This window comes from Pituophis catenifer, unplaced genomic scaffold (genome assembly GCF_029215685.1).
Source record: "Pituophis catenifer annectens isolate HBS135680 unplaced genomic scaffold, rPitCat1.0.hap2 SCAF_2, whole genome shotgun sequence".
NCBI lineage: Eukaryota > Metazoa > Chordata > Lepidosauria > Squamata > Colubridae > Pituophis > Pituophis catenifer.
The window spans coordinates 296,674,672-296,692,211 of record NW_027256882.1 but is presented as its reverse complement, the minus strand read 5'-3'; the positions used below and the strand labels follow the sequence as shown (position 1 = coordinate 296,692,211).

Sequence of the window (17,540 nt, the reverse complement as noted above, 5' to 3'; positions counted from 1 at the left end):
TGTGGAGACTCTGGAAAGAGTGCAGGGAAGAGCAACAAAGAGGATCAAAGGCCTGAAGAACAGTTGCAGGATTTAGGTTTGGCCAATCTAGTGAAAAGAAGGACTAGGGCTGTGAAAGTTGGACTATAAGGAAGGCTGAGAAGGCCAAAGAATGGAGGCCTTTGAACTCTGGTGCTGGAGAAGGCCCCTGCGAGTGAGTCCCTTGGGCTGCAAGGCGATCCAACCGGTCAGTCCTAGAGGAGATCAACCCTGACTGCCCTTCAGAAGGCCAGATCCTGAAGATGAAACTCAAATCCTTTGGCCACCTAATGAGAAGGAAGGACTCCCTGGAGAAGAGCCTAATGCTGGGAACGATGGAGGGCAAAAGAAGAAGAAGGGGACGGCAGAGAACGAGGCGGCTGGATGGAGTCACTGAAGCAGTCGGCGTGAGCTTCAATGGACTCCGGGGGATGGCAGAGGACAGGAAGGCCTGGAAGAACCTTATCCATGGGGTCGCGATGGGTCAGACACGACTTCACAACTAACAAGAAGGGGTGACCTGAGAGCAGACTTCCAATATTTGAGGGGCTGCCACATAGAAGAGGCGGTGGGGGGGGTGTTCAACCTATTCTCCAAAGCACCTGAGGGCAGAACTGGAAGCCATCTCCTTTGACTGGGACATTTTAGGTTTCAGCCACAATTGGCGGGAGGGAGGGCGCCTGGGGGAAGGAAGGGTGGGTGAGTTGGGCCCTCAGGTGGCTTCGGCTGTCTTTTGTGTTGGCCACACGGTCAGCTGCCCAGAGTCTCCCTGAGCTCCGGGGCCTTTGATCAACAAATACATCTTCTCTGGAAGAAACCGCTGGCTGCTCACGTGCCAAAATGGTACCTTTAGTCCTTGACTTACAACCATTCATTTAATAACTGTTCAAAGTTACATCATCACTGAAAAGGGGGACATAATCATTTTTCACCCTTACTACCTTTTGCAGCGTCCCCGTGGTCACGGGATCAAAATGGAGATGCTCGGCAACGGACTCGTATTTGTGACGGTCGCAATGTCCCGGGTCACATGATCCCTTCTGGAGACCTTCCGACAAGCAAAGTCAATGGGGAAGCCTGATTCACTTAACAACCGGGTTACTAACTTGTCAACTGCAGTGGTTCACTTAACAACTATGGCTAGAAAGGTCATAAAATGGGGCAAAACTCACTTAAACAAATGTCTCACTTAACAGCAGAAATTTTGGGCTCGATTGTGGTCGTAAGTCGAGGACTGCCTGCATTCATCTGGACCATTTACGAACGTTGTCCTTCGGGTCCTGGGAAGGCCCAGGATCAGAGGAAGGGGCTCCCTTGAGGCAAAGACGGACCCCGAGATCCCTGGAGGAGGAACGCGAGCTGCCGAGGGAGGGTCTCCACCTCCAGCGCCTCTCTCTCAGTTGGCTGGTGAGTGGCAGGAGGCGGCGTCTCCAGGCCCTTCCGGTTGGTGGCTGTTTGGGACATGCAAGTTTGGGACTGGGAAGGTAAAGGGGCAGGAATTTAGGAATAAAAAGAGAAGAGAAGAAAGTGCAGATGCTGCAAGTCTGTAGAACTAAGAGAAAGGGGGAAGGGCCTCATATCTGAATGAAGATGGCCGGATTTTGTGAAACAGAATAGAATAAAAGAAGGGAGCCAAATGTTCGCTTGTGAATTAAAAGGTTAAAATGTGTGCCAGAAAGTGATCACTTGGTCCTCCAGGTTGTGGTGGGTGCCTGTGAAAGTGGGAACCCAACGGTTGGGGGTAGCAGAAGATTAAAAATTAACTGGAAAAATCCATTCCAAACCTCATTCATCCTGGGGGGGGGGGAATCACTGGGCTAGGTGGCACGAGTGGGGAGGCAGGGACGAGAGGCCCTCGGGGACCATCCGCTTAGAAAAACGGCTGACGAATAAAGGCAAATATTTGTGTCCCGGGATAATGTGGGTCTCCTGAGTCGCGTAGAGAGGGAGAGAAGTTCCCCTGAGGATGGGATCCAGCACGAGTCCCAGAGCTCGGAAGGCTAAGCCTCCGGTCCCAGGGACAGAGCCAGGCTGGATCCTGCAGGAAAACGCCCGCTTGCTCCAGAAGCCCCTTGGGCGCCATCGGCTGGCCGAGAGACAGACGTGGTCCTCTGTTCGGGGGACCCGACCCGGTGCCACCCCTGAGCCAGGCTGACTCCCCATGCACGCAGCAGCCCCAGACCCTGCCCAGCTGCCGGTCTGAGCAGAGGGCAAAGGCAGCGGCACCCTCACCAACTCAATCACGGAGATTACAGGAAGTTAATCCTTCTGACGCAGGCCGGAAAGAGGCCAACTGGCAACCCTTCCAAGCGGCGGCCTCCCCAAACAAACCCCCTCCCCAAAAGAGGAGGGGGCAGAGCTACCCCTGAGGCCAACTCTCTCTTCAAGGCCTGATGTCCGTGTTTAATTAACCCACGTAGGGTGATTATCAGTATCTTTCTTGCCTTCTTTACAGAAGAAATGTAGAAATCGGTATGATGATGATGATGATGATGATGACTCCTCTGTTGCTTTGCATGTACCCCGAGAGCTTCCGCACTGGAGGCAAATTCCTTGTGTGTCTGATCACACCTGGCCAATAAAGTATTCAATTCAATCCAATTCAGTCCCAAGACAGGAGAGGAAACAAAAGCCAAGGAGTCGTTCTCCCCACTAGCCCAGCCAGGGCTCTCTCTGCTCAGAAGGCCCACCGCCCCATCGCTCAACCCAGGGGTGAAATCTACTTGCCTTCCTTACCGGTTCGGAAGTATTCGCGCCGTGCTCATCCTCGCTTCGCTCACACGCATGCGCAAAACACATTACGTCCTGGTTAAAACCAAGAAGTAATGACACCCGGGCAGGTGGGCATCGCTACCAGATCGCCGGACCAAGAGCCAAGATCGCTACCAGACTGGGCGATCCGATCTGATCTGGGAGCATTTCACCCCTGCCTCAATCCCCCTCCCCATTGGGAACTGGAGCATTCATCTCTCCCTTCCCTTCCTCCCTCCGGAGAGATCTCTCTGGGTTGGGGTGGAAATTACAGTAAACCTGTCCTTGGTACAAGTCGCCTTCCCAGATCCACCGTCTGGCAGGCCCAGCATCCTCCTCAGCCAGAGGGGAGACGCAGGCCAGGCTCTGGCTCAACCCACCTCCTGGAGGACCAAGCGAGACCCACAATGCTGTCCTGCAGAGCGCCCCATCTTTGCCCTTCTTTCAGATGCCAGGGGAGGAGAGGGGTTGACTTTATTATTATTATTATAATTATAATTTATTTTGTATACCACCCTTCTCCCGAAGGACTCGGGGTGGTGAACAGGCAGCAGATAAAATACAGAAAATACAAAAATTAAAGCAATATTAAAAACCAATTAAATTAATTTGGCCCACAGTTAAAACACCCCCATATTAAAAAAAACCCATAATTTAGCAATTTAAAATTAAAGCAACTTAAAAAATATGGTCAGGTCAGTCCAGCTTGATGAAACAAAAACGTCTTTAAAGTGCGCAGATCCAGGATCTGCCATATCTCCGGAGGCAACTCGTTCCAGAGGGTCGGTGCCCCCACAGAGAAGGCTCTCCCCCTGGGAGCCGCTAGCCGACATTGTTTGGCCGACGGAATCCTGAGGAGGCCCTCTCTGTGGGAGCGTACTGGTCAGTGGGAGGCTACTGGCGGCAGAAGGCGGTCTCGTAAATACCCAGGCCCTAAGCCATGGAGCGCTCTAAAGGTGGTCACCAATACCTTGAAGCGCACCCGAAGACCACTGGGAGCCAGTGCAGCTCACGCAGGTGTTACATGGGAGCACCGAGTCGTCCCCATCACCACCTGCGCGGCTGCATTCTGGCATTGGACAGGTGTTCATGGACTGCACTGCAGAAGGGGACAATCGCTTCCCGTGAGCTGGAATTAGGGTCCTGTTGATGCACCCCAAGAGGACCCAGCATTCTCCTCCTTAACAGCAAGAGCACACTGCTGGTTGTTTTAACGTAGGAGCCACAAGGACTCCCAGATCCTTTCGGGCGACCCATTGGCAACCCTGCTCTTCCTGATCTGAGATTCATCCTTAATGTTTCTTCCAGAAAAACATCCAGAAAGCGACCTTCCCCTCCCCCCATCTCATTCCCCTAAAGTGTGAGCTGCCCTCCCAGTTCACCTTCTGGCCCGCCATCGCCCCAGCCCAGTCTCTCCTGCAAATGTCTCAGGGTCCCTCAATTCACTGAGGCAGCCCCCTGCCCTCCCCTTTAGCCCAAGCCAATGAGCAGCCACTACGGTCAGGACAGGGTTTCAGTGGGACCGTTCAGCCAATGGTGAGGGCAGCCGTCTCACTCACGTAGCCCTGGACCTTCCCATGAGAGGAGGAGGAGGAGGAGGAGAGGAGGCTTTGCTGAAGTCAAGGCACGCGGTGCTCATGGCCTCCCCCTGATCAGTCACACTGAGCTACAGTGTACAGTAGGAACTGTCCTAAGATAAGAGAGGTTTCCTCCTTCCTCTTCTGCATGTTCCCTGCTGTTCTCCAGAACCTTCTAAGGCCTCCCCAGTCCTCCAGGAGAACTTTAAGGGTGGCTGGGAGAGCGAAATCAGGCTGCGTCAGGTTTTGGGAGGGATCTGGATGGGGAGATGCCAGGCCCCCTTCCGGAAGGGGCAGGAAGGCAGGGAAACTGATTAGTCCCAGCACTGACTGAGAGACCTGAGGCTGCTTCAGGGCCCTCCATCCCTTTGAAATCAGCTTCCACGTCAGTTCATGATCCTCCTTACAAAGCTTCCAGATTCCCACCTGCCACTCATCTAACGGGGCTGCCTGGGGCCTTATCTGGGCACCTTTGCTCAGGCCAGGTTGTGCAGCCTGAGCTGCAAATTAGGCCACCCCTTCTGCACCACTCCCTTTCGGGATTTCGTAAGAGGCGCCAATGAGGTCTAGTGGTTAGGGCACTTCATGAGAAACCCCCGAGGAAGCTCCCTTAGGGCCGAAGCCGGCTGGGTGATTTGGGGCCAGTTCCTCCTTAGGAAGAGGGACAAAAATACATTGACTTTTCTCTCTAGAGAGTTGCCAGGTGTCAAGACTCTTTTGAAGGAACTCCACCCCCAAACCCCAACGCGGGGGCTGGGCTTACCCCAAGGCAGAAAAGAGTAACAGGAAGCCAACAGGTAAAAGGCCCCCAAAGGCACACGAGGGAGTTGAAGTCCACAAGTGGCCAAGGTTGGAACTCCCCCCTCCCCCCGCTTTAAAGGCTGGCTTGAGGGGTTCCTACTCCCCACCTCCTTTGCATTTGCTTGCCAAGCCTCCCTTAAGCAGGAAGTGTGGCTGACATGGGCCTCTGACAATGGGATTCTTTGGTGGTGCTGCTGCTGGAAGTCTTCACAGCAAGGGCAACCCTTTCAAAGCCCTCCTTATCCCTGGGCAAGCTAACTGAGTCCTGGCAGGCCACGTCTCCTCCGCTGCACCGACTTCTGGGGAACTGAGGCCAGCCCATTTTGACCTCCCAGACCTCAAAGGCAAAGCCACCCGAGGCTCTTAGCTCTCCCTAAGGCTCAACCAAGTGCCCAAGAGAACCGGGAGCGAGTCTGCCTGCCACGCAAGGGGAGGAAGGACCACTGGCCAGAGTGGCAGCTGGCTATGGCTGATGGGTGCATTTTGCCTAGCAACAAAGGGAGTCTGGGCAGCCACGGGGAGGGCAAAGGGCAGGGTCTGGGCTCCCTGGTGTCAGCATTCCCGAAGAAGCCAACTCCAATTAAAAACTCCGAGACAGGCATTTTCTCAAAGTTCCCATTTATTAGAGTAGGTATACTGGCACATCTGGGAAACCCCCTCCCCCTCCTACTTTCCCAAGCGTGGAAGCTTCCGGTGCTAATATGGCTTCCAAAGCTGACACCTGGCTTCCAACCCATCGGCCTCCTGTTCTTCAATCTGCAAATGGTCTGGAGCATCCCTATACAGGTAGTAGTCCCTGACTTACGTCCACACAATTGAGACCAGAATTTCCAACGTTAAGTAAGCCAGTGGTCACACCCAGTTTTGTGGCCCCTTGTGGGGAAGGGAACCAGAGGCACCACAGTGGGCCTGTCTCCCACACGAAGCCCCCAACAAAGGAGCAGGACCCATGCACGAATCTCTCCCCCCCCCCCGTAGGATCCTGGTGAAGAGCGGCCACCACTGACCCACGTGTGGGCTAGTCACTGCTGCTCTCCGTAGAATTCGTCCCAGGGAAGCTGACAATACAACTGAATCATATTCACAGCATAATGAAAGAACAATTCAGGAGGAGTAAAATGGCTGAAGGGCACCAAGAAATATTTCCTAACAATCCAGTGATTAAAATGTCTAGGTATAAAGGATAGACAGAGATTACTCTCAAAATGAAAGCAAAAAACCCCTCCGAATACTCCAGTTTAAGCCCCACGTTATGCCCTTCTGGGGTTGTGCACCTGGGCTGCCACTCACCGAGATCCAGTACACAGGTAGTTCTCAATTTACGAGCATTCATTTGGCAACTGCTTGAAGTCACGTTTGGTGCTGGAAAAAGTAACTTATGACTGGTCCTCGTACCCAAGACCATTGAAGCATCCCTGTATTCACATGGTCCAAATTTGGGAATTTGGCAACCTGCATGTGTTTACAATGTCTAATGGGGATTCTCAGTCATCCAGGCCACAATTGTCCCAAAGGCTCTTTCTCCTTCCTTCCTTCCTTCCTTTCAAGAGGCAACTGGACTTTCTTAGCATTTTTCTAGAAGAAGTTTTGCTTCTCATCCGAAAGCTTCTTCAGTTCTGATAGACAAAGCTTCTTCAGAACTGATGAATCTTCTTGGATGAGAAACGAAACGTCTTCAAGGAAAAATTTGCGGCCCTTTCTTGATCGGGATTCCTTGTGCACAGTCACTCATGCCCTCGTAACCTCTCGCCTTGATTACTGCAATGCTCTCTACATGGGGCTCCCCTTGAGGAGCACCCGGAGGCTCCAACTGGTCCAGAACGCAGCAGCGCGGGTAGTGACGGGAGCAGCGTGGCGCTCCCATGTAACACCGCTCCTGCGTGAACTGCACTGGCTCCCGGTGGTCTTCCGGGTGCGCTTCAAGGTGTTGGTTATCACCTTTAAAGCGCTCCATGGCATAGGGCCTAGCTATCTTCGAGACCGCCTACTGCCACCGACGACCTCCCACCGACCCGTGCGCTCCCACAGAGAGGGCCTCCTCGGGGTGCCATCAGCCAAACAGTGCAGGCTGGTGACCCCCAGGGGGAGGGCCTTCTCTGTGGGGGCACCTACCCTCTGGAATCAGTTGCCCCCTGAGATAAGGAGAATCCATGACCTCAGTGCCTTCCGCCGTGCCCTTAAAACTTTCTTTTTTCAACAAGCCGGGCTGGCTTAATTTCTTTTTAAGGGTTTTTTAATTGTTCTGTTTTGCTTATCGTTTTAATTAATGGGGCCAAATCTATATATATTTTTAAATGTGTTTTAATATTTGTATCTGATGTTTTTATCTGGCTGTTCACCGCCCTGAGTCCTCAGGGAGAAGGGCGGTCTACAAATTCAAAAATAAAATAAAATAAATAAATAAATAAATAAAAACAGAGGAAGTCCAATGGCCTCTTGGAAAAACACCTTTGGGACGTGTGTTTACAATGGTTGAAGCATCCCAGGGTCACACCATGGCCACCTGCAACTTTCCCAACCGGCTTCCGACAAGCCAAGTCAATTTCAGAAAATAAAATCTTTGTTTAGAAAATTTCTATGGGGTTTTTCAATTCCAAGAATAGAAAATGCATTTACCAATTAAGGAGGAGGATTCTGGAGCTACATCAAGGTTATCTATTGTCAAGTCTTGAATACTAGAAGCCGACAATATACATACGGAAGATGGAACATAGGATCCTACTGTGGAAGGTACCTCGGAGGTCTTCTAGCCCAACCCCCTGACCAGGGCAAAAGACATTATACCATCCCAGTCCAGTATTTTTGAAAAACTACAATTTAGATTTCTGCCTAAACTCCTTCACTCTTTTTGGATTGGTCAGGGCTACTGTCTGCACAGATTGCCTGAGGTGGCATCACAGGAAAAAACACCACTTCCGCTCTGGGACTCCCTAAGCCTTTTTCCGTTTGTCTTCAGTTTGTGGGCTGACAGTCAGGTACAGGGATGGCACCAAAAGTGAGGAAGTGTTTTTACTGGGTATAATAGAAGGATGTACAGTTATAGAGACTAACTGGATTTTGAATTTAGTAACGGCAGCCAGACTTTTGGTGGCGCAATACTGGAAGAAGGAAGAAATACCTCCTATTGAAGAATGGACATTAAAAGTAGCCAATCTGGCGGAGATGGCTAAAATTTCTGCATATTTGAAGGACCGTTTGAATGAAAGATATGTACTGGAATGGAGAAGATGGATTGACTATAATCAAAACAAATATGGGACTAAAAAGTTGCAAATAGCTTATGAATGAAATATTTAGATGATTTTTCTTTTTACTCTGATATTTTAGTACCTATGGGGGAGTTAAAGAGTAAGGGGAAGTTAAGAGTTTACAGTTAGTTTGCTTATGTTAGATTATGTTTATTAAATGCAATACCCTGTATTTTGCTCTGGGAAGTTGGGGGGGGGGAGGGAGAGGGGAAGGGGGGGAATTTGTTTGTAAAACATTTTAAAACTTTTCAATAAAAAAAAAAAGTGAGGAAGTGTGAAATGTTTCCCTTTGGGCCATCCTACAACCGGGAGAATGTTCTTACTGGACTGTCTGGGCAAGCAAAGTAAGAAAAATAAGCTTCATTTATTGAATCAAGGATAAGTGGCAACACAGCTTAAAGACGCTTCTCTTATGGTTTCATGGTTTCCTTTGGATTTTCAGGAATATAGACCTTCAATCTCTAATGTCAATCAGAATGGAGCTGGGAGGGGCCCCGGAGGTCTTCTCGCCCAGGGCTCTCCAACCGTGGCAACTTTAAGCCTGGCGGACTTCAACTCCCAGAATCCCCCGGACAGCTGGAGTTGAAGTCTGCCACGGCTGGAGAGGCCTGGGCTGCCCAACGGAGCTCCTGCCAAGACCAGCTCTGCCTCGCAGGAGCATGGACGGAGGGAAACCACTCGGGCAGGCAGGCAGAGCAGGAGAGACGGGGCACCACAGGGAAGCCCGTCTGGATGGGCGGCACAAGGACCCAAAAACAATGGAAGTCTCGTCCAGGGAGTCCTCCAGTTACAACCCTCTGTTTACTGACCGTTCGAACTTACAAGGACATATCATCATATGTCCCGTTTTTCTCTTGTTTTTTTTTTCACTCTTTCTAAAGAATTTGATATGCATTTTTTAAATTAGGTACAGGTAGCTCTCAACTTACAACAAACGGTTCATTTCGTGACTCTTTAAAGTTACAAGGGCGTTGAAAAAGGTTTTTCAGCCACAACCTCTGCAGCATCCCCCTGGTCACAGGATGGACACTCAGGCGCTTGGCCACTGACTCACACTTATGGCGGCTGCAGTGTCCCAGGACCCCCTGATCCAATTTTGGGACCTTCCGACAAGCAAAGCGAATGGGGAAGCCAAATTTACTTAACAACCGTGTGACTCATGTTTCACTTAACAAAAATTTTGAGATCAATGGAGGTCATAAGTCGAGGACCACCTGCGTTTGTTCTGTGCCTTGTTTCTTTTCTTTATCTTTTTCTTTTGTCACTATTTTAAATGCAATTTTTAAAAACTATTTAAAAAAAAAAACCATGAGATTTACTTCGTAACGGTGGTCATTAAGAAATGGTGAGAAAGGTTATAAAATCAGGCCTGGCTCATTTAACAAGCGCCTCACTAAGCAACAGATGTTTTAGTCCAAATCGTAGCCAGGAGGACTCCCTGCAGGGGGAAATTCCAAGGATCAGGATTTGGGGCATTTGTATTCCCGAAAGATTCGCGAGAAGGGGATTATTTTCAAAAGCAGAATCAGAGCGTCCTCTTTACCCTTTGGGGGAGGGAGGGGGGAGGCCTCTTTTGCTGCCCAGGCATTCAATGGAGGGAGGAGAGCCCGTTGCCTCACACGCTGCCTCCCTGGACAGACAGACGCACGGACAGCCATGCCCAGGGAGTCCACCTGCCTTGAGAGACGCCACGCAGCAGCAAGTCGGACGGGTCCCAGCTGCTGCAGATCCCTGTTTGTTTGCCTTCGTGCAACTGAGCCAAGGATGACGCAGGCCAGACATTGTTTGCAAGCTCTTGAGCAAACAGCCCGGCAGCTTCCTAGCCCAGCACCAGGAAGGCAGCGCAGACAGGAGAGGGGCTGAGTCCTAGAAGGGACTGCTGGGGGTACCCCAGCCACGCTGCCTGGGGAATTCTGGGAGTTGAAGTCCACAAGAATGGCTAATACAATCTTTGGTTGTATAAACAGAGGCATAGGATCAACATCGCATGAAGTATTAGTGCCGCTTCATAAAGGCCACACCTGGAATGCTGCATCCAGTTTTGGTCATCACATTACAAAAAAGAGGTTGAGACTTTGGAAAAAGGGCAGAGAAGAACAATTAAGATGATCAAAGGCCTGGAGAGTAAAACACAGGAAGAACGGTTGCAGGATTTGGGCTTGGCCAGTCTAGAGAAAAGAAAGAGCCCTGGTGGCGCAGCAGACTGATAGCATTGTGATTAACACCAGCTGTCTGCAATTACTGTAAGTTCGAATCTCACCAGGCTCAAGGTCGACTCAGCCTTCCATCCTTTCTACGGTGGGTAAAATGAGGACCCAGTTTATGGGGGCAATAAGCTGACTTTGTATAAATATACAAAAGTATGAAGGCTATTGCTTAACGCATAGTAAGCCACCCTGAGTCTCCAGAGAAGGGCGGCATATAAATCAAATAAAAAAAAAAAAGACCAGGGGGGGGACATGAGAGCAGTCTTCCAATATTTGAGGGGCTGCCACAAAGAGGAGGGAGTTAAGCTATTCTCCAAAGCAGCAGAAGGCAAGACAAGAACCAATGGATGGAAACTAGTCAGGGAGAGAAGCAACCTGGAATTAAGGGGAAACTTCCTAACAATGAGGACAATCAACCAGTGGAGCTGCTTGCCCCCCGAGGTTGTGGGTGCTTCATCACTGGAGGTTTTCAAGAAGAGACTTGTCTGAAATGGTAGAGGGTCTCCTGCTTGAGCAAAGGGTTGGACTAGCAGACCTTCAAGGTCCCTTCCAGCTCTATTCTGATTAATTCTGGGAGTTGAGGTCCACAACTCTTAAAGCTGCCAACTTTGGAGACCCTGCTCAAATGTCTGGCAGCTTTCTGCCTCAAGAAGCTGCCTCACCCTGCAGCACAAGTGTAAAAGTCACCACGAATTCATTGAACATGGATTGCCAGAGGATCATTTCACTGAAAGGTTTTCGGCAAACAATTGCAAAAAGTAGGCATGTGACTGCAGAAATTGAAAATGCCCCCCCCCCCCCCGGACTGGGCTCAGGTAACTGAGGGCGCAAAGGAAGGCTGACCGTCAAAATTTGGAACATCTTAACCCCCTTTTTCCAAGTAAGTTACAACTTTGAACAGTCGTTATGTGACCTATCATAAGACAAGAACTACCTGTAAGGTGTCTATATCGTACCTTTGAGATTCACTGGGTGGCATTCCAAGCATGCCCCCCACCCACCCACCCACCCCACACCTTGCAGGTGACAGAAATCCCACTGGAAGGGGGAGGGGCCGAAGAGGTGTGGTGCTCTCACAGACACCTCCAGCCACAGGTGGCTGAAGGGCTGGGGGGGGTGGACTGGGGGACTCAGAGTCTCCCTCCACAGCAACAGTCCAGCTGGCCAGGTTCCTAGAGGAATCATGCAAGTGAGATCTGGTTAGATCCAGATCTGAAGTTGGCTAGATTAGAGATCTCAGCTGAAACTGATCTTATACTGATCGGGATCCATGCTCCTTACTCCTCTCTAGCCCTGGGCCACAGGCTTCCCTCTTCCCCTGCAAGCCCAAAACTCCGGTTGCTATGTGAGACAGTTGTTAGAGTGAATTTTGCCCCATTTTACAACCTTTCTTGCCCCAGTTGTTAAGCGAGTCACTGCAGCTGTTAATAACTGTTAGTTATTAACAGCTGTTAGTAACACATCTGTGAAGTGAATCTGGCTTCCCTATTAACTTTGCTTGCCAGGAGGTCGCAAAAGGGGGTCACATGACCTCAGGACACAGCAGCCGACATAACTTCATGCCAGTTGCCAAGCCTCTGAATTCTGATCACGTGACCGTGGGGACAATGTAAGTGCGAAAACCTAAGGCTTTTTTTTTTCCCCGTAGTGTTGTAACATTGAATGGTCACTAAATGAACTGTTGTTAAGTCAAGGGCCACCCATAACCACCAGATCTAAGAAAGCAGCTCAACTGGGACCCCGGCACAGAAACGCACATGGTCCCCCTTGGCTCTTTCTCAGATTCCAGCATCCAGGGGGAGCAACATCTCTGAAGGATGCAGCTGCTATGGCACAAGGCTCCAGCGTCTCCTGGACCGGCTAGGACGAAGGGTCCTGCTTGCATCCCACCCTGTCTGCACAATTCCATCACACCAATTGGGACCCGTCCTCCTCTGGGAAAAGACCCCTTTCTCTGCCCCACATTGTGTCAGTTCCAGTCCTGGCAAGAGTGACCTATGACAGCTCTAGGGCCCCTGGTTGGGTCGAGGGCACCGCTTGGCCCCTGTGGCCTATTGGGAGATCACCCTGGGAGGCCTCTGCTGCTCTGCTTCCCAGCCCTCCTGCGGCTGTCCTGGGTCCCCCAGGCAGAGACCCCAGCTCCCCCGAGGGCTGCTGCTCCCTCTCTGGGTTGCCCTTCAAGGGAGCAACTGGCAGGCCCCACCACAGAGCACCCTAGGGCCAACCCACATTCGGCTGCTTCTGTAATGGAGCCTGGACTAACTTGCTGGGGCACTGAGGCAGAGACGCCCCTCCGCACAGATTAAGAGCTGCTCGCTCAGCCCTTTTCTTGTTTGCATGTTCCGGTTTTCCTTTCCGTGGCAAAACTGATTTTACAGGTGTTTTTTACAATATCTTTACAAGCCAAGCAGAGATCTTAAGGAAGTGGGACATATAATTTACTTCAGGCATACAATAGATGCCTTCCTTTCATGCCTATGAATCTCCCAATGGTTTACACCAAAAGAAAAACCAAAAACAACAACTGGTATTGCCTGGGAAAGGGCCCGGAGATCCAAGGTCGAGTACAGGTAGTCCTCGACTTACAACCACAAGTGAGCCCAACATTTCCGTTGTTATGTGAAACATTGGTTAACTGAGTTTTGCCCCACTTTGCGACTTTTCTTGCCACGGTTGTTAAGTAAATCAATGAAGTTGTTATGTCAGTCACACGGTTGTTAAGTGAATCTGGCTTCTCCCTTGACTTTGCTCATCAGGAGGTCGCAGAAGGGGGGGAGGGGGGGCTTCAGCTTCAGCTCTGAAGCTGCTTCTAAGAGGTGCCGGTGTTGGAAAGAAAACCCAGTTTGCGCCAGACCTGGAATTAGTATTAAATCACTACACAATTTACTCAATTATTTAAAACTTATCAATGAATGAATCAGAATAGAGCTGGAAGGGGCCTTAGAGGTCTTCTAGTCCAACCCCGTTCAAGCAGAAGACCCTACACCATTTCAGACAAGTGGCTGTCCGGTCTCTTCTTAAAAACCTCCAGCGATGGAGCCCCCACAACCTCTGATGGCAGCGTCTGTTCCACTGATTGATTGTCCTCCCTGTCAGGAAGTTTCTCCTCAATTCCTGGTCACTTCTCTCCTTGATTAGTTTCCATCTATTCTTTCTTGCCTTGCCTTAGAATGCACCATTGCAGGCTGACTCTGCCGACCACCAGCAGTTCAATCCTGACCAGCTCAAGCTTGCCTCAGCCTTCCATCCTCCTGAGGTCGGTAAAATGAGGACCCAGATGATTGGGGCAATAGGCCCTGTAAACCAGCCAGAGTGTGTTGTAAAGCACTATGAAGTGGTATATAAGTCTAAGTGCTAGTGCTAAACAAAAGGGAACCTTCCAAAAACTCCTGCAGGCTTCAGGGGACAGAGGGTCAGCCCTTCGAGGGAGGCCTGGTGAAGAATTTAGGAGTGCACTCTACTCTACTGCAGAATAAGAGAACCTCAAAAGTCTCTTCCCACTCCCTCCCGTCTCCCAAGGCCAGACTGGCTCAATTCCTACCCCCCAAAACGTTTTTCAGCTATGCACCCAACAGGTCTGGCCTAAGGGCAATGTGGAAAAAAACCCAGTAATATTTATCTAATGCGTACGCCTGCCTGACCCCCAACAACTCCGAATGGAAAACGTTTGGGAGTCTCTGCTTTGCGTAAACCTGGGAGTAAAGCGGAGGCTGAGGGCTCGTGCCCCCCCTTCCTCCTCCTCCTCCTCCTCCTCCTCCTCCTCCTCCTCCTCCCCCAGCAGCAACTCTGGCAGCTGGGAATCCAGCCAAGGCAGAGGAGGAAGACAAGCAGCTTCCTCGTCTTTACTTCGAGGGAAGGACGGGCTTAAGGTTCCTTGTTCCTTAGGCACAATTCCATCTCCAAAGCGATGCCCATTTAATCCGGGCATTTGTTCCAAGAGAGACCATCCGTGGCCCTGGGTTTAATGGCTTATTATTCAGAAGGCTTGGGAGGGATCTTGGAGATCATCTAGTCCGACCCCCTGCTGAGTGTGGGGATTCACGGTTGCTGCCTCCACTGAAACGTTCCACAGCTGAAGGGCTCTTTCCGTTAAAAGAAGGTGGGGGGGGGAGAAAAAGTCCCACAGAACCCAGACTTCCTTGGGGTTTTTTTCTTTGAACTCCTTCTCCTGAAGAAGCTTCTTGGGTGAGAAGGGAAAGGTTTTCCAAGAACAATCCAAGAAAGTCCGGCTGCCTCTTGGAAAAGCCCCCGTGGGACAGCCATGGCCTGGAGGATGGAGAGTACCCCCTTTCTTCCCTCCCAATCTGAACTTCTTACTCCTTTGGGTCTTGTCTTCCAGAGCAAGTGCCAAGGATCCTGCACTGCCCTCTCCCCTCTCCCCCTCCCCAGCGATAGTTGGAGGGGAGCCACTCGGTCTGCAAGGGGCACCTCATTCTCCTGAGCGGGAGGGGAGGGGGTCGAATTCAGGAGTGGCCTGGAAATGCCAAGGATCGTTTTTTGGGGGGGGCACTTCCCCAGGGACCTCCGCCTTCCTTCTTCCTGAAATTTTACGCTTCCGTTTTAAAAAACCCCTGCCTGTCAGAATTGTGCAAGGTCAGAGCCCACTTCAGAGAGGATTACAAGGACGAAATTATTAACAACAAGTCAAAAGACAAAGAACTCATTCCGTGATATGATGATGTAACAAAGAGATTTGCTTAGCTCAGGGCAGAGCGGAGAATCCCGTCTGTAAGGAAAGGGCCACAACGGAAGAGGCCTTTTCTTCTCCCCCCCCAACCCCCTCCAGGCCTCCCTACTGGCCAGTCTCCCTCTCAGAAAAACCTGCCCCCCAAGGGATCCTCCTGCCTCCCGTGCCAGAGCCCACGGAAGCTTTCAAGGTGGGAAGGAAGGCAATTGGGGGAGGCGGAGGGGGAGGCTCGGGGGTTGCTTGTCCCAAAGGAGCTTTTCTTGGATGAGAAGCAAAACGTCTTCAAAGGAAAACCAGAAAGTCCAGTTGCCTCTTGGAAAAAGCACCTTGGGGACAACCATGACCTGGATGAGGGCTGAGCCCTCCACAGACACTGAGCTATGCGCTTTGGGGCTGCTTGTCTCCCGGCATCAGGCTTTTGAAAGGGTAAAAGCACCGAGACCCCCAGCCGCCAGGAGTTCTGCCCGTCTTCCCTGTGACCCACAGGCAGCTCCTGGGCACAGGCCCCTCTTGCAAGGCTGCGGAGCCCAGAGGCTGCCACCAAGCTCCTAGTTTGGGTCAGCGGAAGCAGCCTCCCCAAGGTGCTGATCCTGAGCGCCTGCCTGCCTGCCCCCTCAGCAGACCCCCCAACCCTGCCGCCTCTGCAGCCAGCGATGCAGGAGAGGAAGAGAGCCAGTCCTCTCAACCCCACTGCCTAGCAAGGCCCCGTAAATCCTTCCGGGAGGGAAGGAAGGGGCCCAGGGAGCGGGGTTGGCAGTCCCACCTGCCCAAGAGATAAGCCAGCCTCCCCACGCCAATGGGAGAACAAAAGAGGAGAAGGAGACCACCTCACTTCATGATCTCCACGTGAAGTACTGAGGCAGGGATAAAGCTCAAAAAGGGGCACCTAGCGGCCTCCTTTCCACAGGACCCCTAAAGTCTCCCCTCAGCGGAGCTCAAAGGTTCTTGGTCATTTCCAGGAGAATCCTGGCAGCGGGATCCCTGAAGGCCCCCACAGGCAATTGGGCTGAAGGCCTAGACCTTTTTGTGCTAGGAAAGGAACCCCCCAGAATGGGGAATGCCTCGGCTGGTCCAGAGTCCCCCCACCCCTCTTTCAGCCTCCGAAAGGCAGCCAGGCTTCAAATTCTCCCCACACTCTCGGGGTCCCACGCAAAGGGTTGAAGTGGAACTGCAGACTGAGTGCCAGCTGCATCCCTGACCCTGAAGGCAGATGCTCCCGACCTCCTCCTGACCCTCAGGCAAAGGCCTTCCGTCCAGATGGGGGGCTGGGCCACCCGGGGAGACCCAGGCCGAGAAGGAGCTTCCTCAGGCAGGAGGCATTTCCAAGCGCTGCCCAGTTTTAATACAAGCAAATAATCACCAGGATATGTGACTGCCATCCAATGCAGAGAGACGACGCTAACAGCCCAAACAGCCGGTGCTTCTGGCCACCTTTGGCAGGGCAGACCCCCCCCCCACTTTCCCTTCTCCCTCACCCAGAACCCGCCTCTCAGACGGGGCTTCCCCAAGACTCAGCATCCCCCACCCCCACCCCCACAGCCCCAAACTCTGCATCCCCAACGCCGCTCAGGCTCCAGCCCCACCGGCAGCTCCCTCCCCTCTCCCCGGCGGAAATCCTTCACCCGCCGGCCAGGGAGGGGCCGGGACTTCCAGGGGGGCAACGGGGGCTCCTCCGCCTCCCGAAGGTCTCGGGGCCCCGGAGAGGACGAGGGAGCAGCCCCCCCCAGACCCAGGCTCTCCGGGCAGACGCCCCCCCCTGGGCCCCCGGAAGCCCCCAACCCCAACGCCCCCCCCACACGCACACAGCCCCCCCCCCCGCGAAGGCAGCGGGCCCCGAGGCTCTTGGGCTGCTGCCCCACCGAAAGCGGCTCCGTCCAGGCTGCCCTGCGGGGAAGCCGCCCGGGACCCCCTCCGCAGCCTCCGCCACTGGCCGCAGACGCCCCGCTTCGGCCCGTCCCCTGCAGGGGCGAAGGCGGCGGGAGGGGGGGAGGGCGGAGACCCCCAGCGCCGCCTCAGCCCCTCCCCCTCCCCCTCCGGCTGCGAGGGGGTCCCCGCGGGCGCCCGCCCCCCTCCTCAGCCCCCCCCAGCGCTGAGCCCCCCCTCCCCCCTCCCCCCAGAGGCCCCGGCCGGACTCACCGCGGACGCAGAGCAGGGACATGGCGCCGCCCGGCGGGGGCGAGGAGGGCCGGTGCCGCCCGCTGCTTCCTCCCGGCCGCGCCCGCGCTCCGCATGCCCGCCGGCCAGGCCGGGG

The 17,540-nt window shown here is 52.7% G+C and overlaps 1 protein-coding gene across 1 annotated transcript in view; it reads right to left on the bottom strand.

The window, feature by feature from the left end:
- Positions 1 to 17,540, bottom strand: part of UNC13B (unc-13 homolog B) — a 146,854-nt gene extending 129,314 nt beyond the window's left edge. Inside the window, 1 exon segment of the mRNA XM_070938998.1 lies at positions 17,426 to 17,540. Coding sequence (XP_070795099.1) covers positions 17,426 to 17,447 — 22 coding nt within the window. The 5' untranslated portion in view covers positions 17,448 to 17,540.